The sequence below is a fragment of the Cebus imitator genome, unplaced genomic scaffold (assembly GCF_001604975.1).
Source record: "Cebus imitator isolate Cc_AM_T3 unplaced genomic scaffold, Cebus_imitator-1.0 Scaffold79, whole genome shotgun sequence".
Taxonomy (NCBI): domain Eukaryota; kingdom Metazoa; phylum Chordata; class Mammalia; order Primates; family Cebidae; genus Cebus; species Cebus imitator.
This window is the reverse complement of record NW_016107394.1, coordinates 3,327,280-3,354,188: the sequence shown is the minus strand read 5'-3', so window position 1 is coordinate 3,354,188 and position 26,909 is coordinate 3,327,280. Positions and strand designations below refer to the sequence as shown.

At 38.9% G+C, this 26,909-nt stretch overlaps 1 protein-coding gene across 5 annotated transcripts in view; it reads left to right on the top strand.

Moving 5' to 3' along the window:
• Window positions 1-26,909, top strand: part of FAM168A (family with sequence similarity 168 member A) — a 177,991-nt gene that overhangs the window by 88,108 nt on the left and 62,974 nt on the right. For all 5 annotated transcript variants that reach the window (XM_017532951.2, XM_017532949.2, XM_037740111.1 and 2 more), the window contains one exon: window positions 26,051-26,138. In XM_017532951.2, the coding sequence (XP_017388440.1) occupies window positions 26,069-26,138 (70 nt within the window). In that variant the 5' untranslated portion in view covers window positions 26,051-26,068. Of the gene's footprint in view, window positions 1-26,050; window positions 26,139-26,909 lie in introns of those variants that run through there.

The following is a 26,909-nucleotide window of genomic DNA, read 5'->3' as shown; positions in this document are numbered from 1 at the left end:
ATATCCTTTCTTCTGCTTGATCAATTTGACTGTTAAAACCTGTGCATACTTCACGGAGTTCTTGTATTCTTCAGTTCCATTAACTTCATTTCACTTATATTCCTCTCTAGATTGTCTATTCTTGTTAGAATTTCATCAAACTTTTTTTCAAGGTTCTTAGTTTCTTTACATTGGGCTAGAACATGTTCTTTTAACTCACAGAAGTTTCTTATTATCCACCTTCTGAAGCCTAAATCTGTTAATGGAACACACTCGTTCTCCATCAGGCCTTGTTCCCTTGTTGATGAGGAACTGTGATCCCCTGTAAAGGGAGAGGCATTCTGATTTTGGGTAGTCTCAGCCTTTTTACGCTGGTTTCTTCTCATCATTGTAAATTTATCCACCTGTCATCTTTGTGATACCGACTTTCAAATTAGGTCTCTGAGTGGACGTCCAACTTGTTGATTCCCAGCGCCGAATCAGCAACTCACTGAGCTGGCCAAAACAGCCGCGTTAAGATTTGTGGTGTTTTTCTGCCCGGGTATCTCCGGTCTGCCTTCCTTCTTGAGTCCTTTTCAATCAGCTGAATAGGCGACTCTGCCTTCCCGGAGCTCCAAACATCGACCAAAAGGGGACCCAGTCCCGTTTACTCTGCACCAAGAACTGCTGCACCGGGGCGCGGGGCGCCGGCAAAACCGCCATGCCGGCCACAAGAGTCGCGCTGGTGAACCTTGGGGCTCCTCCGCTGGGAATCTCCTGGTCCGTGAGCAACAAAAATTTATCTGAAAGTGTGGTGTCCTCTCGTTCTCTGCACTTTCACTGGGAGCTACAATCCTGAGCTGCTAGTAATCAGCCATCTTGGATCTCTCTCTGTTTCTTGTTATATTAATCATGCAGGCAGAATTATGCTGCGGTAGCTTATTGGCCCCAAGAGTTCAGTCAGTGGTTTAATATAAAAAAGATTTGTTGAATTCTTGCTTATGAATTCCAGTGCAGGTCAGGTGACTCTGGAGGGCAGTTGTCTTCCAGGATATGTTGACTAATGTATTTAGGTTGCTTCGGTCTTATGATGCTGCTGTCTCAACATGAGGTTTCTAGGATCCCGTTGTAGAAGAGAGAGAGCTGAAGAGTCATATACTAGCTTTTAAATAGTTTACCTGGAAGTGAGACATGTCATTTCTGTTCATAGAACGTTGACCAAAACTGGTCACATGGTGTCAACTACAAGAAAGAAACTGTGGAACTGGAAACTGTTGGGGAGCTTATGGGTAGTCAGTGATACCTAATGTCTCTACCAGACTACTTTACAGCAGATGTTTCCCTAGGGCAATATCTTTACATAGTACATATTTCCTTCTAGCTTTACATTAGGATGAGTTTGCTAACATATCTGGACCATGTTTTATACTGAGTGCCTTGCGGTCAGGAATTAATATATGGGCATATTTTTCAGTTCAGTTCAACTAAACGTTATTGAACAGTTGGAATTCCAGTCCTTATTGTCTTTCTAATATCTATAGCTTCTGTCTATCTTTCTATCTGTCTAGCTAGCTAGCTCTATTTTATTTATATAAATAATAATAACTAGATAGTGCTAGATTTTAATTTTCTACAGGGCAGTATAGAATAGTGGTTAAAAGCACAAATTTTAAGGGCCAGAATTCTGGGTCTGCCACTTCCTAGCTCTTTGACCTTGGGGAAGGTTTTTTTTTTGTTTGTTTAAATAAATAAAAAGCTTTATTGAGATGTAGTACATATATTATAAAATCTACCCTTATCCACCTTTGAAAGTACACAATTCAGAGGTTTCTAAAACATTCACAGACTTGTGCAAATATCACCTCTATCTAATTTTAGAACATTTTCATCACCCTCAAAATATACTTTGTACCTATTAACAGCCTCTTCTCATTCTATCCTCTTCCTAGGCCCCGGCAACCAATAATCTATATTCTTTCCCTATAGATTTGCCTATTTTGGACTTGGGAAAGTTACTTAACCTTTCTGTGCCTCAGTTTTCTCTTCAAAAATGTAGATGTAATAATACCTACTCATCAGGTAGTAGTTAGAAGTGTGATATGGGAGCAGAAAAAGAGTTAATTTAAAGGGCTTAGGATTGTGCCTAACACAAAGTAAATGATAGGTGTTTGTAGTTATGTATTTATTATGTTAAATATTATTGTGATCATTATGTTATTCCTTATGTAGTGCTTAGCATAGGACTGGACACATGGTAGGCACATTTATCCAGTTTCCAAAGGGCTCTACTATGTGGCAGGCACTGTTTTAGGGGATCTGAAATACAGATTATAATATTTCCCCGGTTTGCAAGCTGTTCACAATCTCATGACAACGACAGATAAAGAGTATATAAATATACTAATAGATAGCTAGATCATAGTTTATATTAGGATTAATGCTGTAGTAGAAATAAATACAGTGTGATATGGGAGCAAGAAGGAAAGAAGAATACACAGTAACTGAAATGTGCTTCTCTTGTATCTTATTTGATTCTCAGGCTAATCCTGTGAAGTGGGGATCCTTAGTCATATTAATACAGATGAAGAAACTAAGACTCAGAGATGTTAAATAACTTGCACAACATCATCTAGATAATAAATAATTGAGCTTAGATTGAACTGGAATCTGACCAAGTACAAAACCTGTGTTTTCACGCTTTCTGATGCTTACAGAAAGAATTTGCTGCTGTTTCTCTGAAATTTGCAAATAACTATTACAAAGCAAAAACTGTGTTTTTGGCTAAAAGAGCTTGAGATTCATTGCGTACTTTGAAAAAATTCAACGCTACTGGAGCATATTGCTTCCTTTACCTGAGAGAGGGGAAGAAAAACCTAACAATTGAGAAGGCCCAAGATGTGGCCTCATCTCTGGCCTGGATGAGCTCTGCACCATTTGGCTTTGTCCATTGTCTTTGTCTCTAGGCTTGTGACTGGTACCTTTCCTTTTCTGGGCCATGAGGCTTCTTTTGTGGAAAGGGACCTTGAGACCTGAATGGAGGGTTTGTGCAAAGCTTCCTGTGAATGAGAAGTATTCCTGTGATTAGCCATGACCTCCTAGCAACAGATGCATTCATCATTTGGCTTCAACTTTTCCATCCTCGCTTTGAGGTTCCATTGGATCTGGTGGTCACAGAGCAGCTTCCATTGAATTCAGCAGCTTGTTTCTGATTACATTAGGCATTATCTGTACCCCTTTTTGGCTCACTTCATGAACAGGCTAGTACTGTGGTTATTTTCCACAGAATATCAAAGCTGGGAAGGCCTCTAATCCCTGGTCATTTTACAGAGAAAGAAAGCTTAGACCTAATAAAGAGAGAGTACTAGGTTATTGCAAAAGTAATGGCAAAAATTGCAATTACTTTTACACTAACCTAATACCTGCCCAGATTCCACATATTCTGTGGCAGAGGTGAGACTAGGGCTCTGATGCCTTGACTGCAGGCCAGTTCTTCCCACTACGAGGCTCTCTGCCTCCTAATTTGCTTCTAAGAGGACAGAGATAATGGCTTATGTCTTATCCCTCAAAAATATGCCTAATAACCTCGCAGGTTTATTAAATTAGTGGTTTTTTGTTTTTGAGCCTTGTCGCCACGCTGGAGTGCAGTGGTGTGATAGCGGCTCACTGCAACTTTGGACTCCCAGGTTCAAGCTGTTCTCCTGCCTCAGCCCCCCAGGTAGCTGGGATTACAGGCATGTGCCACCACGCACAGCTACTTTTTATATTTTTAGTAGAGACATGGTTTCACCATGTTGGCCAGGATGATCTCAATCTCCTGACCTCGTGATCCACCGCCTCAGCCTCCCAAAGTGCTGGGATTACGGGCATGAACCACTGCGCCCAGCCTAAATTAGGGGTTATTATCAGGTTTTACATAATGTGAATATATTGCCTAGTTGAAAGAGCTAGGTAGGCCTGGATGGGGATTTTGGCTACGAATGGATGGAACCAAGGTTCCAACTCAGATATTCTGAATCTGAGTTGTCCAGTCTTCTTTCTAGTACACGATGACTGGATTGGTATGATTTTCACGGTATAGAAAGAGACAGAGCCAAGCTCTGGAGGCAGTAAGCGTTAGCTGCACTTGGAGAGAAGCAACTAGACTAATGCGGCCAGAGCACAAGTTGAATTAAGTGAATGGGGGTTAAGGGAAAGCAGTGAAAAATGCTGGAGGAAAAAGGTGGGGGATCTCTTCACTATGGGCTTTTGCCTCCTGGAGTTGGGAGCTTTGAACTAGGCCTGAAGGATGGTTTGAATTTGAATTTACATAGATGATGTAAGATTCGTGGAGGGAAAGTGAACACGCACTTCTTTTTCTCTTTACACAAAGTTTAGAAGGCCAAGCAACTGTTCAATTTGCCTAGAACATTGTTAAGTACTAGAGAGTGGAGGCTGATAGGTTTTAAAAGTTTAGAGTTCTAGATTTGGGGATTTAATTTGTATTTCCATAAATATCACTGATTCCTCTGTAAAGGTAGTTGTGGGAACTCCGTACAGCAGTTGGGTATAGAACTCCCTATCCTTTATAAATTGGGGGTTTGTGGTGGATATTTTAGTTTGATGTACTTAATATGTGCAGCTTTGGCTATTCTTGAGCAGCTTCAAAGGTCCATGACATGTCATAATTTCCCATTTTTCTAAGGGGAAATGAAATGGTAGCTAGAGCCGGGTGTGGTGGCTCACGCCTGTGTAATCCCAGCACTTTGGGAGGCTGAGGCGGGCAGATCAGGAGGCCAGGAATTCAAGACCAGCCTGGCCAACATAGTGAAAGCCCATCTCTACTAAAAATACAAAAATTAGATGGGCATGGTGGCACGCACCTATAGTCCCAGCTACTTGGGATACTGAGGCTGGAGAATTGCTTGAACCCGGGAGGTGGAGGTTGCAGTGAGCCGAGATCACACCACTGTAGTCCAGCTCAAGTGACAGAGCAAGACTTTGTCTCAAAAAAATAAAAAAATAAAAAGAAATGGTAGCTGGTATGTTAGATGGAATCAAGGCAGAACTTTTTGTTTATTTTATGTTATTTATTTTTAGGTGGGACAGGTAACAGTATGTTAATATGAAGAATCCTGCAGAGGAGGGAAGTCCTAATAATGCTCAAGAAAGAGGGGTGAAATGACTTGAAGTAGTGTCTTTTGTTTGGTGATGGAAAGGAATCTAGTGTACCACTGGAAGATTGAGAAACAACTGTTTCTACTGTGGGAACAGGTGCAGTTTGGTAGATAAATGTGGTGGGAGCTCATGAAAGCTCTCTTCTGGATGATTAATTTTCTTTAGACAAATAAGCAAAATCACCAGTTGAGAGTGAGATTAGGAACAGAGAAAGCGTAAAATAGTCTAAGATGGACTAGATAATGTAGAATGATTGTCAGCTTTAATTTAGAACCCATGGGAGTCTGGGTGTGGTGGCTCTCACCTGTAATCCCAGCACTTTGGGAGGCTGAGGTAGGCGGATCGCCTGAGGTCAGGAGTTCAAGACCAACCTGGCCAATGGTGAAACCCTGTCTCTACTAAAAATACAAAATTAGTTGAGTGCGATGGTGAGTGCCTGTAATCCCAGCTACTCAGGAGGTTGAGGCAGGAGAATTGCTTAAACCCGGGAGGCAGAGGTTGTAGTGAGCTGAGATCATGCCCACCACACTCCAGCCTGGGTGACAGAGCAAGACTTTGTCTCAAAAAAAAAAAGGACCCACATGAAAATAGTGATCACAAGTTTAAAGTTAAATTTTAACTTCAGTAAGTATAATTGTATGTTTTCCTACTCCCAAGAACCTGTGTCAGTGTTGGCAGAGTAGATGGTGACCGAATTTAACCAGGGTTGTGGTTTAACCAAACTAGTGTTAGAGGGGCAAGGGAATGATTATTTAAAAATTGACCTTTCTGTGACATGGGTCCATGGGTGAGAAAAAAAAATTGACCAAGGAATTTAGGATAGCTAGGGTTAGGAGAGAAGTGAGGATACGAGGAGGTTCATAGACAATGGAATATAGATAGAATTAGTAGATTGAATGTCCCGATAGGTTGAGGGATTATTAGAATTGGATTACTGTAGTGAGCAAACTAGAAAGATAAGAGATGGTGTTTGGAGAATGAAATATTTGAAATTAAGATTAGAGAGAAAGGTTTCGATTATTAGTAATAATATGGTCAAAGATTATAACCAGGAAATAAAAGAGTGAGGTTGGGTGGAATGTCAAGATCAATGGAGAAGAGGTCAAATAACTGAGAGGGCAATGCGTTATAATCATGATTTATATAGTTATTGAAATTACCAAGAATTATAAGAACGTATTGGAGGGAATGACAGTGAATTAGGAGCCACAACCTTTAAGGCATCAGAGGAAAGTTACTTGAAAACAGTAAATGGCTAGAAAAAGGGGTGATATTGAATCTGATGATGTCAGATTCAAAACTTAATGTTTTTGTGGAGGAGGGTCTGGAAGCAGCAGTGAGGTTCAAGGCCCAGTGGAAGGTGGGACGTGAGAGAAAACCAGCCACCACTGAGAGTGCTACACAGGAAAGCATTATTGTGAGAGACAGCCAGATTTCACTTAGAGCAAGGGGACATTCATAGGGAAGGTTGAAGGTGTAGAGGATTTTGCTAACCTTGAGTTTCTGAGTATACAGTGGAAAAAAATCAGAAAAGGAAGAGGGGTGAGAGATGAGAGTTGGAACATGGAATGTACAGAGGCACATAAGATTAAAGTCTGGAAGATGAGGGTTAGAAAAAAGGAAAAAAGCAAACAAAAAATGATATCCCCAACTGAGAAGGAAGAGGTCTCTTCTGTTTGTTTTTAGTAAGATCATTCATTTTTATTCACAGTGGTCTTGCTGGTTAAAAAATAATCCATGACTCATCAGTGTGGATGATATAAATGTATTAATCAATACAGAAAATGTACTACTTGGAATAAGAAATATTTGTATATATATTCTGAAAACCAGACAGATGTACACTTGTTCTCCTGCAAGAAAATATGTTTAGGGATAGCAAAACAGATGAGTAGCTTATGCTAGGCATTAATCTTTATTCAAACATTGATACCACATTGTCTTTTTTATTGAAGGCCATTTTCTTTCCTAATGAATGTGTTAGAACTTATTTTCCGAGTAGCAGGATGCTCCATCTAAATGATCTACTTAGAAATACTTGTTCCAGATTATAAATCAATCTGGAAATCTCAATGGCACAGGAGGGGAAAAATTCTACAGTGAGCTTTTAATTTTATTTCTAAAAGCTAATAAATGATGGTCAGACTTACAGTTTGTGATCATCTTTATCTGAAATGGTAAGTCTGGAATGTTATTAAAAACCAGCATTTTCATGCCATAACATGGATGAACATTGAAGATGTTATGCTAAATGAAATAAGCCAGTCACAAAAGGACAAATATTGTACAATTCATCTTAAATTAGGTTCCTAGAATAGTTAAATTCAAAGAGACAGAATGTAGAATGGTGGTGTCAGGGACTGGGTAGGAAAAGAGGAGAATGGGGAGTTATTGTTTAATGGATATGGAGAGTCTGGTTGAGTTCATGAAGATGAAAAGTTGTAGAGATGGATGGTGGTGATGGTTGCATGGCACTGTGAATGTATTTAATGCCTCAAAACTATACACTTTAAAATGATTAAAGTAGTAAATGTATATTTTAACAACAAAACAAATAAGCAAAAACTCCTAGTGTTTTGAGTATTCAGTGCTTACAGGGCTGCTTGTCTAAACTCCGTCAACCATACCCATCTTGTATTACCAGTAATGAGCCCTTTTCCCCCAAACTGTACATTTGTATAGTAGGTAGAAAAGAATAGATGAGGAAGCTGATTCTAATGTATTTGTAGGTCAGGGATAGAGATATACATGTAGTTCTCCATGGTCTAGTTCCAGAACTTCCCTATTCATAAATGTGGGGGCTGAAAACTTGAAGAGGGTGAGCTTTGAAGAGTAGAGTCCCCAGGCTGCTCTGAAGCAACACACTTCCTCCAGCAGAGACCTTTTTTATTAAACTCAGGTAGTAATAGTTGAGATCTTTGCTGCTGACTGGCACATTGGGCCTGGTTTGCCTCCAAACCTTCAGCAGGACATCTGGACAAAGTAGGAGACTCATTACACCATCTTCAGGTTGATTGATGACATTCTGTATACCTTTCATTTTTTCCTAAAGGGAATGAGTTTTTAAAATACGTGTAATAAAATAGGATGAAAAACAAATAGATTAGCAGTGAAGGGGAAATAGGATAATATAGTAAATAAAGCCAGGGTAAATTCAGTACTAGAAGTTTTTGCTCATTCCTAAGAACGCTCAGCTTTCCAGTGACCAGACCAAGCCCTGGTCCAAGGTTCAGACTATCTGTCATTCATTCATTTATTCTTTCAGCTGATAGTTTATTCCTGTTAAGTGTTTGAATATTCAAAAGACACACGTGTATCTCTGGTTCTAATGTCTGAAGGAAGCAGAACTTAAACAATAGATGACATTAGTGGTTGCCGCAATAAACCTGATGACAGGGTCTGTGTGTGATTTATTTATTTCTCCTAGATCTAGTACTTAGGGATTTGCTGAATGAATTGGTAAGAAATTACTTCTTTTTAGGATCTCATGAAAAACTTGGTTAATTGAATGACTTTAAAACAGTTCTTTAGATGTATTATGTATATTTTAACAACATAATGGTTGTTAAAATAAAAGTGATTGGATTGAAGAATGCAAAATATTGATCCTGGGTGTGTCTGTGAGGATGTTGCCAAAGGAAATTAACATTAGAGTCAGTGGACTGGGAAAGGCAAATCCACCCTTAATCTAGGTGGGCGCCATCTAATCAGCTGCCATTGAATATAAAGCAGGCAGAAAAACATGAAAAGGCTAGACTGGCTTGTCTCAGCCTACATCTTTCTCCTGTGCTGGATGCTTCCTGCCCTTGAACATTGGACTCTTAAGTTCTTCAGCTTTGGGACTTGGACTGGCTTCCTTGTTCCTCAGCTTGCAGACGTCCTATTATGGGATCTTATGATTGTGTGAGTTAATACTGCTTAATAAACTCCTCTTTATATATATCTAACCTATTAGTTCTGTCCCTCTAGAGAACCCTAACACAATCATCAAATACTGAATACCTGTAGTGTGTAGTTGGTCCTGTGCTATATCCTGGGGAAGAAAAGGATATGAATAAATCGTGGTTATTTTTAAAGAAAATCTGATGATACAGAGTACTATGTGATATAAAATTTGTAAGGACTATGAAAACTCAGAGGAGAGTGTTCATCATAGACTGGGCTGTTCAGCTTATACATTGGTAACATGGGGATAATACATTAAAGTTGCTGTGAAAATTAAAGGTGTTAACATTTTTAAAGCTCTGTTAGCTGATAATGACATTCAAGTAAGACATCCTGGAGAAGGGATGCTTAGAGTTAGGTTCTTTAGACCACTGTGCTCATCTCTATCATAGCATGTTGGTGTTTTCATTTGACTCTTTTTTTTTTTGGAGACAGAGTCTCGCTCTCCCTCAGGCTGGAGTGCAATGGTACCATCTCGCACACTGCAACCTCTGACTCCCTGGTTCAAGCGATTCCCCTGCCTCAGCCTCCCGAGTAGCTGGGATTATAGGCATGCACCACCATCTAATTTTTGTATTTTTAGTAGAGGCGGGGTTTCACTATGTTGGTCAGGCCAGGTGGTCTTGAACTTCTGACCTCGTGATCCGCCCACCTCGGCCTCCCAAAGTACTGGGATTACAGGTGTGAGCCAGCATGCCCTGCCTTTATTTGACTCTTTACATGTTTTTCTTTTCTGGCAGCACCAAAGTCCTTAAGGGCATATATCGTAACAGTTATGGCATATAACTTATTCTGTATCCTCAGTGCTGATGCTGGGCCTGGCTAAAGATAAAGACCTGCTAAAGGTTTATTGACTGAAGAAGGAGGGAGGGAGGAAGGAAGCAGTAAGAAAGTATACTGGGAACCAAGTAAGATTGCTTCTTTAATGACTGAGAAAGTTCAAAAGACAGGCTTTCTGGAAGCCCTATTCAGCTCTGGATTATTGCGTCTGACAGAATAGTCTCATGTGGCATTATACTTCCCCCATGCAATCTTCATTCCTTACTACCTTTATACTCTTGCTGGACTCTTCTGCTAAACTCCAAGCTAATAAAAATAATGGTTGGTGGGTAGTTACTTCACAGCAGCCATCATCTTCCAAATCAGTATTTCCAGATTCCCAGTTGTCTGTTGGACATCTTTGTCTCTGCTTCTTCAAAATGAGCACCATCTTTGAATGCTTACCTCATAAACCTCTGACTTTCCCCTCATCAAGCCCTGCATACAGAGAATTTTGAAATTCTCTCAGTTCTGACTGCAAAATGTTTTCCTATATTCTTTCCTTCTTTTCTGTTTTAGCTTTTCCTTTCTAGTTCAGACCTTCATTTCCTTAACCTGGATAGCTGCTTTAAGGTGTTCTTTTTCTCTTTTGCTAACCCATCCTTCATCTTCCCATGAAATATTATTCCAGAACACAGATATGATTATATTAATTTGTTACTTTTATTCTCCATAGCATCTTCACAGCATCTTCATAGCAATTCTTTATATTAAGTGATAGTATTTCTGTTTTATAGAGAAGGAGATAATTGTCTTCCTGTAGCAGTTAGCCTCAAGGTGAAAGGAACACTTTCCTTACTCATTTGGGGCTCTGTAATTACCCTTCTAAAGCCCTACACCCAAGAAAGGGACAGTCCAGAGTCTTGGGTCCCTATGGACACGTAGGTCTTGGTTGTTGACAGTTGCATGTGATGAGGATGTTTCTCTAGGTGAAATAATGACAAAACCACAATATTGTGTTTACATGTACTCAAGCAAAATATGTATTATTTCATTTAATTTTTCCAACAATCCTGGAGTAGTGATACCACTAGTATTTCCCACTACACAGAAGAGGAAACTGAAATTAAGTTATCCAAGGCCTCACAGCTGTTAACTGTGACTTAAAAACCTGTTCTTGGCCGGGTGCAGTGGTTCATGCTTGTAATCCCAGCACTTTGGGAGGCTGAGGCCAGTGGATCATGAGATCAGAAGATCAAGACCATCCTGGCTAACACAGTGAAACCCCATCTCTACTAAAAATACAAAAAATTAGCTGGGCATGGTGGTGGGCACCTGTAGTCCCAGCTACTCCAGAGGCTGAGGCAGGAGAATCCCTTTGAACTCAAGAGGTGGAGGTTGCAGTGAGCCGAGATCGCACCATTGCACTTCAGCCTGGGCGACAGAGTGAGACTCCATCTGAAAAAAAAACCAAAAAAACAAAGCAAAACCTGTTCTTGGCTGGGTACAGTGGCTCAGGCCTGTAATCCCAGAACTTGGGGAGGCTGAGGTGGGCAGATCACCTGAGGTCAGGAGTTGGAAACCAGCCTGGCCAACATGGTGAAACCTCATCTCTACTAAAAATACAAAAATTAGCCAGGCATGTTGGCATAAGCCTTTAATCCCAGTTACTCGGGAGGCTGAGGTAGGAGAATCACTTGAACCCGGGAGGTAGAGATTGCAGTGAGCTGAAATTGTGGCATTGCACACCAGCCCGGGTGACTCAGCAAGAATCTGACTCAAAAAAAAAAAAAAAATAAATAAATAAATAAAACCTGTTCTTAATTTCTAAGTGGCATTTTACACACATTGCTTCCTCAGGGAAGGAATATGTCATAAACTTGCTGTTGAGAATTTATAATCCAGTGGGCCTCATAGGTTTGCTTCAAAAAACTAATATATTCTGGTAGAACCCCTTGACTCTGTGGGTTCTTTAACAAACACTAGTATTTGTTCAGATTCTCTGAGTATCCTATGTCTCATGACAGATAGATCTAAAATACCCAGGAAGACTTGTGACCAGCAAAAAGTGGGAAGAGGCTTTACTGTGAGTATGCTGTCATATAGCTTATATATTCATTTGTCGGTCTTTCTATCCAATTGTTCATGTATCCATCCAGAGAATAGTGTCAATAGTATAGATGATTTATAGTAGAAAGCCTTCAATCTAAAGTCAGGAGGCTTGGGTTTTGCTCAGAGCCCTGTCCACAACTGTGACTTGCCATGCATTTGTAAGGTAGTCCCTTCCCTTCTTTATGCCTCAGTATTTTCCCCTTAAAAAAAAAAAAAAGGCTGTTGGACGCTGTCTTTGTATATTTTGTGCTGCTGTAACAAAATACCTGAGACTAGGTAATTTATAAAGAATAGAAATTTATTTCTTACAATTCTAGAGGCTGGGAAGTCCAAGATCAAGGCAAGTTCATTGTCTCATAAGAATCCCCTCTCTGTTTCCAAGACACCTTGAATGCTATGTCCTCCAGAGGAGAGGAGGAATTCTGTGTCCTCTCATGATTATAGGTGGAAAGGCTATAAAAGGATGAACTTCCTCCACCAAACCCTTTTATAAGGATGTTAATCCATTCATGATGGCAGAGCCCTTATGACCTGAAAACCTCTCTGAAGGCTCCATCTCCCAACACTGTTGCATTTGGGATTAAGTTTCCAACACATAAATTTTGGGAGACATATTTAGACCATAGCAGATGCCATGCCATAGACCTCTTACAACTGGCTCTCTGTAACTACATGTGATACGTAATATGTCAGTTTGCACTTTCAACGAGGAGCCCCAATATTTTTATACTGTGTCACAGGCCTTTATCTAGATATTTATCTAAGAAGCTAGATATTTATCTAAGAATCTTCTTAGATAAATATCTAGCTTATATGCATTGCAAATGTAACCTCTTGTAAGTAACCATTAAAGAGGGACTCGGAGGATTGCTGATTTATTGTTTCTCTAGCAATTCCTAATGACTATTTCTTATATGTGGAGGGTGTTATGGAAAGTCTGCCTGCAGCAATCCATTTCTAGCAAATTATAATTTTGCTTCAGAGGTATGTGATAATTTAAAGCCATTGTGTGATGTGGTTGTGAAACCCTGGTACTCTGTGTCTGACTGTGTTAGGTATTAGGGTAAAAGTCTGATCAAGACAAAACTGCTCTCATGGGCTTTACAGTCAGGGATGGGATACAATTATAGTGTGATAAATGGTACAGAAACATCCCTGAGAAAGTTGCATATAATGGAGCCCTAAAAACAAAAGTCAGAATTATCCAGAAGCTGGGCATGGTGGCATGTGCCTGTAGTCCCAGCTATGTGGGAGGCTGAGGCAGGAGGATCACTTGAGCCCTGGAGTCTGAGTCAAGCCTGGGCAACATAGTGACACTCTGCATCTTCAAAGAAGAATTACCTGGACTGAGGGATAGAGGGACAGGAGCTAGGAAAGATGATTGAGAGAAACCAGAAATGATAGAGAACAATGGTATTAAAAACAAAACAGCATGTGTAAAGACTCAGATACAAGAGAATATGGCATGTACAGGGGAACTCAGAAAATATCAAGTCTGCTAGATTGTAATGTGAAGGCAGAAAAAATGCTATTTTGAAATTACAGCCAGTTTAGATAATACAACTGGATTGTGAAACAGCATGATATCATAGAAAGAACAGTCGAGACTTGGTGTCCGTAGACCTAGGTTTGAGTTTCTGGCTTCTGACTATCTATGGGATCTTGAACAAATCACTTTACTTCTGGTTTTTTGTTGTTTTTTTTTTTTTAATTTGTAAAATGGTAATTGTTAACTCTTGCACCTTCTTTAAAAGCTATAAAAGTGCTACACTGTGAAACCTTACTTGACCCTTCTACCAAGAAAAATGACGTTCTCTGTCTATTTCAAGCACTTTGTTCTAATGCAATGCCTTGTATTATAGTCAATCTTAAATATAATTATTTTCCCACTAAAAGGTGAGATTTTTAAGGGCAGATAATTGACACATAGTGAGATCCCAGTACTTGTGTGGTTTAATGTATAGTTGGATTCTTTATTTAGGGAGGTGTTCTCTGAAATTTATTTGTTAAGAAAACAAAAAAAAACGTAAAGAAAAATTTTCTATTATTTGTAAGCATTTGCTTTAGAGATAATTTTGTTGTGTTTTTGATTAGCTAAAAAGCCATTTTCTTAAAGCTCTTTTAATGGGCTGAATGCTCTGATGGTTGAAATGTGACATTTTGCAGATGAGCATCTCATTTATAGGCACGCACAAAGCTGGTTGTTGAGCTTTTGCATGAAAGATCTTTCTGTTAACTGTGGAAGGCTTTCAAATATTGAGATTCTCTGGCAGAGTCCTAGAAATCAGAGTTCTCCTCCATTTTATTTTTAAACTGAAACATTTTCTGAGATGAAATCTTATATACAGTATTATAAAATGTAGAAATCTATTGTGTTTGATTATATTTGGCCAGCAGTATAAAGAAGCAGACAGCTACTATAAAAATGGCCTTCTTATATATCATATTGATAGAAGTAAGAAAAAACCACTGAAATGGAGTTTTCTTAAAGTTGTTTGGTAAGAAGAAATTAATTTCTAAAGTGAAATTAAGCTGTCAAATTCCAGTAAAAGGCTTATTTGTATTCATCCATTCATTCATTCATCTAGTCAACAAGTGTTTATTGAGCACCTTGCTTTAATATCTGCCCTTTTCTAGGAATTCCGTAGTAAGTAAAAGAGATAATTTGTTGATTTCATGGTGCTTAAAATATAGCAAGAAGAAAAGAATTGGGCAAGCAAATTACAGCTGCAAGCAGTATTTATAATACAGAAGTCTAGAGAGCGCTGGGATCATAAAGTTACCTGTAGCCATGCACAGTCTGGCTTTCTGAGATCTTTTCTAAGAGCTAAGTGGACTCATTTGAGAAATGGGAACAGGAATAAAATCCCTGACATGTTTTCCCTCAGATTGTATGCTCCAACCTTCCAGAATTACTTGATATTTTCTGAGTGTTTTCTTACCTTCTTATGGTGTAATTTCACAAATGGCCTTTCCTTCTCTCTCTGTAGTATTCCCATTATCCTTTAAAACGTAGATCAAATGACACATTTTTTTTGAAACCTGTATTATCCTCCCAGTTACATAGGATTAGGTTCAGCTACATATAACAGTAATAAAAAATAATAGTGGTTTTAAAATATAGTTTTATTTTCTCATGTAAAAGAAGAACAGAGCTATGTAGAGCAGAGCTGAAGTGATTGTTCCATGAAATCAAGGATGCTTCTACCTTTCCCGGTTTAAGACCTCCATTCTCAAGGTCACTTCATGGAAAAGAAGGCTGCTGAGCTATAATCATCATGTCCTAATTCTAGATAACAAGAAAGAGTAAGGAGAGAGGAAAGGGCACCTTCCCCAGGTAACACGGTTCCCTTTAAGCAGCCTTCTCAGAAGTTCTACAGAGTATTTCAGTTACATCTCATGAACAAAACTAATCAGTTAGCCACACCTAACTATTCCCGGGGAAGTTGGGAAATAGAATCCTTTAACTGAGCACGTTGCCATCTAGTGGCAGTCACAGCACTGCCCACCTACTCCCCCATCACTCCCCTTTAATTGTTTTTTTCTTTAAACTTTAGCTTTCTGTATAACAACAGTACTATATTGCTATTAATTCCAAGGCTCCTTCCCTCATTTAAATACCCCAGGTACAAAAGTTGTGCCCTGTTACCCTTGAATCTGTAATGCTTTATGCAGGGCCTGACACAGCAAGTGTTTTTTTTATATAAAATGAAGGTGCTGAAGTAAATGACTTTATTTAAGCGTATTAAAAATTTGTAACTATTTCTTGAATCACCAATTTGTATTTTCAGCAGCTTTATTGAGGTATAATTTATATATGATAAAGACTTAATTTCTTTAAGCTTATTAAAAATTTGTAACTATTTCTTGAATCACCAATTTGTATTTTTAGCAGCTTTATTGAGGTATAATTTATATATGATAAGTGTACTCATTTTAAGCGTACAGTGCTTTTTAGTAATTTACAGAATTGTGTAACCACCAAAAATCATTTTAGACCTTTTTTTGCACCAAAGAAATCTCTTGCTTCTGTCTGCAATCAATCGCCATTCCTACTCTGAGTCCCAGATGATCAGAAATCTAGTGTTTGCCTGTACAGATTTGTCTTTTCGGAACATTTCACATAAATGGAATCATGCAATATGTGTTCTTTTACCCTGGCTTCTGCCACTTAGCATAATATTTTCAAGGTTAATCCATGTTGTGACATGTATCAGTAGTTTGTTCCTTTTTATTGATACTGTTGATATTTTAAAATTTTAAATTTATTTTCCTACTGGCTGCTTTGGGGATTAAATATGTATCTTAATTTATTATAACTTATTGAATTTATTACAATCTATTTCAGATACAAACTAATGTAATTCAGTAAAATGTAGAAATGTTGCTCCCATGTAGCAGCATTCCCATACTTCTTTCCTTTGGACTCTTGTTTTTATATAAATGATATCTTTATATATTATAAGGCCAACAATTCAGTTTTATAATTAATTGTTTTATGCAATTGCCTTTTAAGCCAGTTAACAGGAAAAATATTTATACTTTCTTTTTATATATCTACACATCAGCTTTCCTGGTGCTGTTTATTTTTGTGTGTGGACTTCAATTACTGTCTAGTATCAATTCCTTTCAGTCATAAATAGTATTTCTTTCGTATTTTTTGAAAGGCAGGTTGCTAGCAATGAATTGTCTCAGTTACTTATCTGGGAATGTGTTTATTTTGACTTCAGTTTCAAAGGATAGTTTTGCTGGATTTAGAATTCTTGGTTGACAGGTTTTTGTTTTGTTTTGTTTTTTTCCACACATTGAATATACTATCCTCCAGTCTTTTGGCCTCCAGTCAGCTATTAATCTTATCGTTATTTCCTTTTATCTGATGAATTGTTTTATCTTGTCACTTTAGAAATTTTCTCTTTGATTTTTAGGAGTTTTACTGTGTGTCCAGTTATGGATCTTTTTGTGTTTATCCAACTTGAAGTTGATTGTATTTCTTGGATGTGTAGTTTAATATGTGTTGTTGTCTTAATCAAGTTTGGGAAGTTTTTGGACATTATATCTTCTTCTTCTTCTTTTTTTTTTTTCCAATTTACTGTATAAATTTCTTTTTCTTCCCCCTCAGCTTGTATGTTAGGTTCAGGAATTACATGCGCAGATTTGTTACATGGATAAATTGCGTGTCACTGGGATTTGGTGTACAAATGGTTTCATCACCCAGGTAGTGAGTGTGGTACCTGACAGTTTTTTTTTTTACGCTTCTTCGACCCTCCCTGCTCAAGTAGGCCCTAGTGTCTGTTGTTCTCATAGTTGTGTCTATGTGTACTCAGTGTTTAGCTCCCACTTATAAATAGTGAGAATATGTGGTATTTGGTTTTGTGTTCCTGGGTTAATTTGCTTAGGATAATGACCTCCAGCTGCATCCATGTTGCTGCAGAGGACATGATTTTGTTTTTTATTTTTTTAACGGCTGCATAGTAATCCCATTTTTCCCACCGAATCTTCTTTCTCTCCTCTTTCTGTGACTCTTATGCTTGTATTTTGGTTTGCTTGCTAGTTTCTCAGTTTATTTTTCTTTATTTTTTCTCTTTGTTTCCCAGATTGAATAATTTTTATTGATCTGTCTTCAAGTTCAGTGATTCTTCTGCCAGCTCACATTTGCTTCTGAGCCTCTCTTGAATGATTCATTTCAGAATGTAATTTCCATTTGGCTGTTTCTATTTTTATATTTTTTATTTATTGATATTCTCTATTTGATGTTATTATCATTATGCTTTTCTTTAATTCTTTAAGTGTGGTTTTCTTTAGTTTTTTAACATTTATAATAGCTGCTTTGAAATATTTATCTGCTGATTCTAATATCTAGACCCCTGAAAAAACAAAATCTGTTACCTGTTTTTTTTCCCCCACAAATGGGACATACTTTATTGTTTCTTTGCATGTTTCATGATTTTGTTGGTATTGTTGAAAAATACATACTTTAGATAATATATTGTAGCAACTCTTGATTTTGATTTCACCCTGTCCCCGCCGTATCAGGGGTGGTTGTTGCTGGGGTTTGTTTAGTGACTTGCTTAGCCTCTTCTGTAGAGTTTGTCTCCTTTGCAGTGTGACTTCTGATGTCTCTGGCCATATTTTTTTAATTACTGTTTTAATTTTTAAACTTGGCTTCCTAAAGGTCACCCCCTGGGCTGGCATAGATTAGTGGCCATCCAATGTTTGATCAGGAGTTCTGCTTAAACCAAGGCCAGGAAGTCTTCCACCCTTTACCAGTAGATCTGCATATGGTTTGGGGAATGCATTGAAAATTCAAGCAATTTACGGTTATGCTCTAGCTTTTAGTTTTGGTATGTTCAAGGCCTTAAATTCACCCAGGATTAGAAGATAGAGAAGACCCTCTCTACATACCACTAGGGATCCTATGAAAGTTTATCAAGACCCATTGTGGTTGTTGTATTCCCCAGAACTCCCTTAAAATTTCTGGCTTAATCTGGAGGTCTGTTGCCTGCACCAACTAGTATTATGACCTCAGAATAGCTGCAACAGTGGCCTTCCTGGATTATTTGCTATTGTTCCCCAGATTGTCTCACTATTGTTTTTGACAATGACTCTGTGCATAGGATTTTCTATGCTTAGTTTCAAATTAAATCAGCCCACTCTGGTAGCAGTAGTCCTTTTAGCCTGGTCTAGCCTGCCTTAGTAGCAGGCCCTCTATGAAGCTGGGGATTGGGATATGGGCAGCCACAGTGTAAAATGCCACAGACTTTCACTGTTCTTAATATGGTTCAGAAGTTTTTATTGAATAGACATTTCATACTTTGGCCTAAAATGGTTTTTGGAGTTTTTTTTTATACCATTTCATCTCACTTTATTTTTGCTAAGCACTTTGTTCCAGAAGTTCCACCTCCTTCTATTAGTTTTGGCACCTTAATTTTTAATTTAATTTTTAAACTTTTCTAGCTAGACCATAGCCTCTTTTGGGCAAACACTGTCTTTTTCCTTTCCCAACAGTATCTATCCCAGAAGGCATTAAATCTTTAAGCTTTAATTTCTTGGTCTGTCAAATGAAATTTATAATCTTTGCATTGCTTACTTCAAAGAACCAAGTGAGATAATGGTTAAAATCTTATTGTAAACTCTAAAGCACTGTGTAAGTGGTAAAATTATTTGAAAATTCATTTTCAAATAATTTTACCATTTTAGTTTGCAAAGTGTAGTAGTTTGCAAACTAAAACACTAATTTTAAACACTGCAACCTATTGTGCAAATATTACTTGCAGGTATTTATCTTTAATCTCTGGGCTTCTTTGCTTGTCATTTAATGGTCATAGATTTTGTTATTTTGAAAGAAATAATTCAGGCGTTTTGAGGGTAGCAGGAAGCAATTTGCAGAACAGTGGGTAGAAGTCTAGAAGTGAAAAATCAGCTTCACCAGGAGGAATCTTTAGCACCTCTCTTTTCTCTCTCACACATCATGCAACTGCAGGGCCTTACCATTGCTTATTTTGCCCAGGATGAGCTCCCAGTAGAGGCTTCTCTGGGCATTGGAAGTAGCTGCTGGAGAGATGTGGAGCCAAGATGTTGATTGGGATATGCCAAGAAATGCCACACATCCTGAAGCTTTTTTCACAGTTTTATTTTGAAGAAGCATGAAAGATGGTTCATTGTTCATTCAACTAGTATGTATTTAGTGCCTGCTTTGTGCCAGGTAATATTCTGTGCACTGGGGATGCAAGACAAACAGAATCTTCATTCACATGGACCTTACTCTAATGGGGGAAAGACTAAACAAGAAAATATGTCATACGGTAATACATGTTGCAATGGTTTCGATGTTTGTCCTTTCTAAAACTTATGTTGAAATTTAATTGCTCATGTAATAGTATTGGGAGTTGAGCCTTTTTTTTTTTTTTTTTTTGAGATGGACTCTTGCTGTGTCGCCAGGCTGGAGTACAGTGGTGTGATCTCGGCTCACTGCAACCTGCGCCTCCTGGGTTCAAGCCATTCCCCTGCCTCAGCTTCCCGAGTAGCTGGGACTACAGGCCTGTGCCTCCACGCATGGCTAATTTTTTGTATTTTAGTAGAGATGGGGCTTCACCATATTGGCCATGGGGAGGTGGGCCTTTACAAGGTAATTAGGCTCTGGGGGCCCTGTTCTCAGGGGTGAGTTTAATGTCTTTTTAAAGAGGCTTTTGAGAAGCGAGCTTTCAGGGAGCTACTTGGGAGACTAAGGCAGGAGGATCACTTGAGCCCAGCAGTTTGAAGCTGTAGTGTGCTATAATTATGCCTGTGAATAGACATTGCAACCCAGCCTGAACAACATAATGAGACCCTATCTCTTTTAAAAAATTAATTTTTTAAAAAGGCTTTCAGGAATAAATTCTTTCTCTTGCCCTTCCACTTTCTGCCATGGGATGATGCAGCAAGAAGGCCCTTGCCAGATGCTGTCCCCTTGACTTCCCATGCTCCAGAACTGTGAGAAAGAAATTTCTGTTCATTATTAATTACTCAGTTTCAAGTATTCTTTTATAGCAGCACAAAACAGACTAAAATAGGTATCAGTAAGAAAAGTAAGCCGGGCACGCTGGCTCATGCCTGTAATCCCAGCGCTTTGGGAGGCCGAGGTGGGTGGATCACTTGAGGTCAGGAGTTTGAGACCAGCCTGGCCAACATGATGAAACCTGGTCTCTACTAAAAATACAAAAATTAGCTGGGCATGGTGGCAAGTGCTGGTAATCCCAGATACTTGGGAGGCTGAGGCAGGAGAATTGCTTGAAGCTGGGAGGCAGAGGTTGGAGTGAGCCAAGATCATGCCACTGTACTCCAGCCTGGGCAACAGAGTGAAACTCTGTCTCAAAAAAAAAAAAAAAAGTAAAAAATGATGAGAGAACAGAGAATAATAGCATGTGGAGAACCTATTTTAGGTAAGTTGGCTAAGGAAGGCATTTCTGATAAGGTGACATTTGAGCGGAGACCTGAATGAAGTGAGAGAATATGCCATTTGAATATCTGGGGAGAAGGGCATTCTAGGTGTGGGAAAAAAGTAAGTGCAAAGACCTAGAGACACACACATGTATGGTGTGTTCAGGGAACAACAAGGAAGTCATTGTGATTGAAGTGAAGAAAACAAAAAGATAGTGGTAGAAGTTGCAACTAGAGAGGTAGGCACATAAGGCCAGATCATACAAGGCCTTATTTGCTTTTATAAGGACTTGGAATTTTATTATGGATAAGATGAGAAGCCCTTGCAGAGTTGTATTTGCTGACACAAGTAATGTAGACTTACTATGGCTCATTCTCAGGAAGTAGGGTCACCTCCATACCTGACTCTGGAGAGACAGGTAGGCAGGTCTTGCACAGTGGGTACCCCTAAGTTTGTTTTACATTCAAAGTGAAATCAGGTCAAATGAGTAGCATATGATAGCTAAGATTCTAGGAAGCTGGCAGGAGGAGAAGTCAAGCAGGCAGTGCTTTTATTCTGTTGTAACTGCCCATGGTCCCCAGCAGTGACCCAGCAGGTGCCAGGTACTGTGGTAGATAGGAACTGCCTCCATGTTGGGATCTGTTAGGGTTCAAGAATAGCACTTAGGCTCTTGAGTTGAACAAGGGTTTGAGGTCTGATGTTCCAGAGGTGAACCTAGTACTGGGTTAGGGCCTAGGGAGCCTGGGAGACTCATCTGGTACAGTGAAAGTAACTTGGACATTGAAATAAAAAAGAGCTGGCTTTGAAATTGGCTTTTCCTCACTTCTTAGTTATGAGATCTTGGGCTAGTGACTTAATTTCTTTGGACTTAAGTTTACTTATCTGTAATATAATAAAAATAGTACTTACTTTGGAAGTATTATAAGACTTGCAGGGACTTAATAAGACAGCATAGCACTTGTCACATGGTAGGTGTTCAGTAAATGGTAGCTGCTGGTAGTGGAGGTAATATTTATTTTTCTTTTTTCCTTTTTTTTTTTAACCTCCACAGAACCACCAAAGAGGTAATATTTATGATAGTGCTAGTGTTAACCTTTTATAGGGTGTTTATTGTATATCAAACATTGTTCTAAGCAGAATTCTTAGGCATCTCCAATCTAAGTCCAAATCCAGATTTCTGTTCTTCACCCAAAACCTACTCCTCCCATAGTTCTCACCAGTAAATGGGATTTTTATTATTCCAGTTTCTCAAGCCTTTGCATCATTCTTGATGTCTTTCTTCCTCTCATACCTTATATTAAATCCATTAGCAATTCCTGTCAGCTTGATCTTCAAAATATATAAAAAGTATGACTAGTTTCTACCACCATCATCAGTGTATTACCCTAGTTTGACCACATCATCTTTCACTGAACTGTTTCTAAAACCTCCTGATTAGCCTACTTCTTTTCTTGCTTTCCTGCTGTCTGATCTCAGCACAATCTACCTCTTCTTAAAATGAAGGCAAATGATTTCATTCTTCTTTGCAAAACAATCCAGTGGCTTTCCATCTTATTTAGAATAAAAGGAAAGTCCATATAGTGGCCTCCAAGGCCCTGCGTGATTTGGACTTCATCACCTGTTTGATCTTACCTATTCTTCCTCTTCATTTACTTCACTTCAGCTAAACTGGCCTCTAAGCTGTTTCTTAAAAATGCTTCCACTTTGGGGCATTTGCATTTGCTGTTTCCTCTGCTTGGACAGTTTCTTCTCAGAGACCTCCATGGCTTGCTCCTTCAACTTATTCAGGTCTTTGCTCAGATGTCACTCAGTGACACTTTTTCTAATCATCTTATTTAAAATTGCAACACCTACCCTTAGCACTCCCTAAGCAGCCTGAGTGGATTTCTTTACAGCAGTAGTCCCCAGCCTTTTTGGCACCAGGGACAATTTTTCCACAGACTGGGGATGTGTGTGGGAATGGGGCTGCGGGGGCATTAGATTTTCACAAGGAGCACACAACCTAGATTCCCTTGTATGTGCAGTTCACAGTAGGGTTCACACTTCTATGGAAATCTAATGCTGCTGTTGATCCAACAGGAGGTGTGCTCAGGCAGTAATGCTTGCTTGCCTGCTGCTCACTTCCTGCTGTGCTGCCTGGTTCCTAACAGGCTGTGGACTGATGCCAGTCCATGGTCCCAGGGCTGGGAACCCCTGCTTTACAGTTTTTATTGCCATCTGATGTTTCTTTCACTTGAAAAAAAAAAATCTCACTTTCTTCCCCCTCCCAACTAGCACGTAAGCAGAAGTTTTTGTTCTTGTTCTCTGCTGTATCTCACTTCCTCTAGACAGCCTATATGAGAGAAATGGCATTTGGGAAAGAAGGCATGGCCCTCAAACTGGGCATCAGAATCTTCCTGGGAACATAAATACACAGATTTCTGAGCCCCATCCTAGATAGAGCATAAAGGATCTTGTATACCGTGTGAAAGAGTTTGGCTTTTATTTGTAAGGCTTTTGAAGAAGGTGGGGTGGTATTAACTACAAATGATAAGAGAACTTTTTGGGGTAATAAAAATACTTTATATCTTGATTGTGGTGGTGTTTGTACAACTGAATACATTTTTCAGGGGCTCATAGAACTATATACCTAAAAGGGGTAAAATTTTACTATATGTAAGTTTTACTTTAATAAACCTGTCATTTAAAAAATATTATTACAAAGTATGGTTTTTGTTTTTTTCCCCCATTTTGAGGTTAGAGGAAACAGAGGCTCACAAGTTAAGGAACTACCCTGTGATTCCATCGTGGTATGTGGCAGTTCCAGGATTTGAACCTAAATCTGCCTGATAGTAGAGTTTGTGATCTTCCTACTCATTTTTAGCCTGTCCCTGAAACTATTAACAGTATATAGATTTTGTTATAAAAGTCCAACCTTCCCTTAGAAGCTGGGAATCCTGTCTACCCTTGAGAAGCTCCCTAGAAGTGGCTGTCATATTCTAAATTTTGAAACCCTGGCAGATCTCCTTTCTGTCAGTCATTAGTTGAGACTGGAATTGATGTTTTTAGGAGTGCTAACCCAGGCGTGATCTTTTCCTGTGGAAGTGGCCCTCATTTTGGAGCAGCAGGAGACCAGTTTCAAAGCTAATTAGTTTCTTTGGTTATGAAAAGCAATTTTGTACTTTGTCCAATCAGCAACACAGAGTGTCTTCTCAGTAGGAGACTGCTCATATGTTTACAGGGCAAGTTGTACTGCTTAGCACTTACCTTAGTCCTTTTTGTGCTGCTATAGCAGAATACCACAGACTGGGTAATTCATAATGAATGGAAATGTATTGGCTCATAGTTTTGGAGGCTGAGAAGTCCAATATCAGGGTGCAAGCACCTGTCAAGGGCCTTCTTGCTGTGTCATCCCATGGTGGAAGAGCAGAAGGGCATAAAGAGGGTGATAGAGTAGCAAGAGGGGACCAAACTCATCTTTTTGTGAGGAACCCACACCCACCATGATAAACCCACTCCTGCAATAATGGTATTACCCCATTCATCAGGGCAGATGCGTCATGGCGTAATCACCTTTTAACAGTCCCACCTCTTAATTACCGTTAAAATGGTTATGAAGTTTCCAGCACATGCTTTCTGGGGAGACACTGTCAAACATTTTATCAATCTTCTTCACCCTGACTTACCAGGCAGAGAACTGGTTGGGTAGAAGAGAGACCCGAAGCTAGAAAGAGTACAAGTAGTCTCTGTGTTGTCACATGAACAACATTGTCACATCATCATTGTTTATATCTGCATATCAGTTAACAGTTTGCAATTTATTTTAACATCTATTATTAATGTCTCAGTACTCTGTGAGGAGAGTGCTTTTATTTAGAGAAAGAAGGTATGATACTTGAGTATATTTTTAAATAACTCTGGCTGTGAAAATATTTTTTTTGTTAAGTTTAACTGAAATATATATAACTCCTTTAACTTTCATCCTCAAGTTATTCTAGTTTCAGTTTGTTGGCTGATGGTCATTTTATCTAGCTTGTTGCCGTGGGGTGCTTTGGCAGGGCTGCACATTATGTACGTTTTAGGAAGTTCTGTCCTCTGAAATTGGTCAGTGGAATTTTCCGTTTTGCTTATCTGATGGCCCCAGCTTCTTCTCCTTGGTGGCCCACCTTTTCTCCACTACTCATTTTTGAACCCTAGACAGACTAATCACAAAGCAGTTGTCATCATGCCAGCTGTTCACTGGTTGCCTTCAACATTTGACTTGTTTCCTATTTTGAGGTGATACAAGAGAATTTAATGACCTGAAAAAATGCCCATCTATCTTGTGAACCTAGTTAGGAAGGAATTGTTTGGTTTTTATGATGTGTAAATAATATATTTGGAGACACATTTTCAAATGTGTCAGGCTATATAGTAAGGAAAGGCTCCCTAAACAAGGTGGGACAAATTGTCTGGCTAATAGAACTTAATGACAGATCTTCCATTAATCAGAATGGAGAATGTGCTTCATTAAGATAATTAACACAGCACTTGTGCAGGTGATACTTATTGCACACAAATTTCCAAGTTTATTTCTTTCCCTTGAATAAATTTGGAGAGAAATTCTAGCTATATTTTCTTGTTTGCATTAAAATGATCAGTGGGAACAAATTCCCTTTTTTGTTTTTGAAGCTGCTGGTAACTGGTATCTTCCTCTACAGGTGTAAGGGACAGATGAGACGCTGCTTTTCCTTCCAGCAGTCTGTTTGCTCATCACCAGGTACCAAGCTCCACTAGTGAACTGTAGAAAGCATATCCTTTCCAACTCCTAGACTAGCAACATTAGACTTAGAAAGGACCTCAGAGATCTTTAACTAATTCACTTTATGTCAGTAAATTGAAGTCCAGGCAGGGAAAGTGACATGGCCAGTGCCACCTAGTATACTAGTGCCAGAGCTGTCTGTGGGATAGTGGTAGTCCACTAACACTGAACTGAGAGCCAAAATTCCTGGGTTGACATTGGGCAAGTTATATCACTTCCGTGCTCCTCACTATCTTCATCTGTAAAATGGGGAAAGTATTTAGCAGAGGGCCAGGTAAAGACAAACTGGCTTTTTTATTTAGTCTTCTTTCCACTACACTCTGATGCTTTTCTTTCAGCGAAAACTGAAGATTATGGAGGAGAAGCTGATGTCGGGAAGAATGAGCAATCAATAATCAGTGCTGTTTTCTTTGTTTTCTCTGCAGGATCCTCAGTCTTCCACAATGAACCCTGTTTACAGCCCCGTGCAGCCTGGGGCTCCTTATGGCAACCCTAAGAACATGGCCTACACGGGTGAGTAGTATGAGAATGGCTCTCATTTTGAGAAATGGTGGTTAAAAACATTACCAGATAACTTGTTGAATGACTTTGGAGGTGTATGATATCAGAAGATAGGTCTGAGTTCCAGTGGAAAGATCTCAGAGAACCTGTTGTCTGGTTGTTTCTAAACTTTATTCTACAAAAATACAGGAGAGTATTTTAGAGATCCGCAAACATTTGATTTGATTATTTTAAAATATTGAGAACTATTTTTGTAAAACATGAAGACGTGTTAGATGATCAGTGTGTTAAGCTTCTAAGAATGCATGTTAATTTTTTTAAATGCTACCATTTGCATGTACTTATGTTTTTAAATCAGGATATTCTCAATGCTATGCAACCAAATTAACATTCAGAAATATATTGGAGGTTGAGCCTGATATAACTGTAGCTGTTATTCCTAACTTTCTATTTCACATGTTTATCACAACAGTTTCATTGACCTCATTACTTAACCTTAACAGTAGATATTTTGTTTGAATTCCTATTTGTATATTTATTCTAACAAAATTAATTTCCAGTAACAAGGACTCATGGGAACAGTACCCTACACCCTACTAGCTTACAGAGCTTGTTGCTTCTCCCCTTTCCAGTTTAGGGTGCTCCAGCAACCTAAGTTCCTTTGCCAGAGGGGACTGAACTGCTTTGGCAGACAGAGCCCAGGAGAACCCTGTGGGGCTTTGGTTTCCTATTTGCTCTGATCCTGGCTGCCTTCATTCTTACTAAGTTGCTAAACAAGAGAAG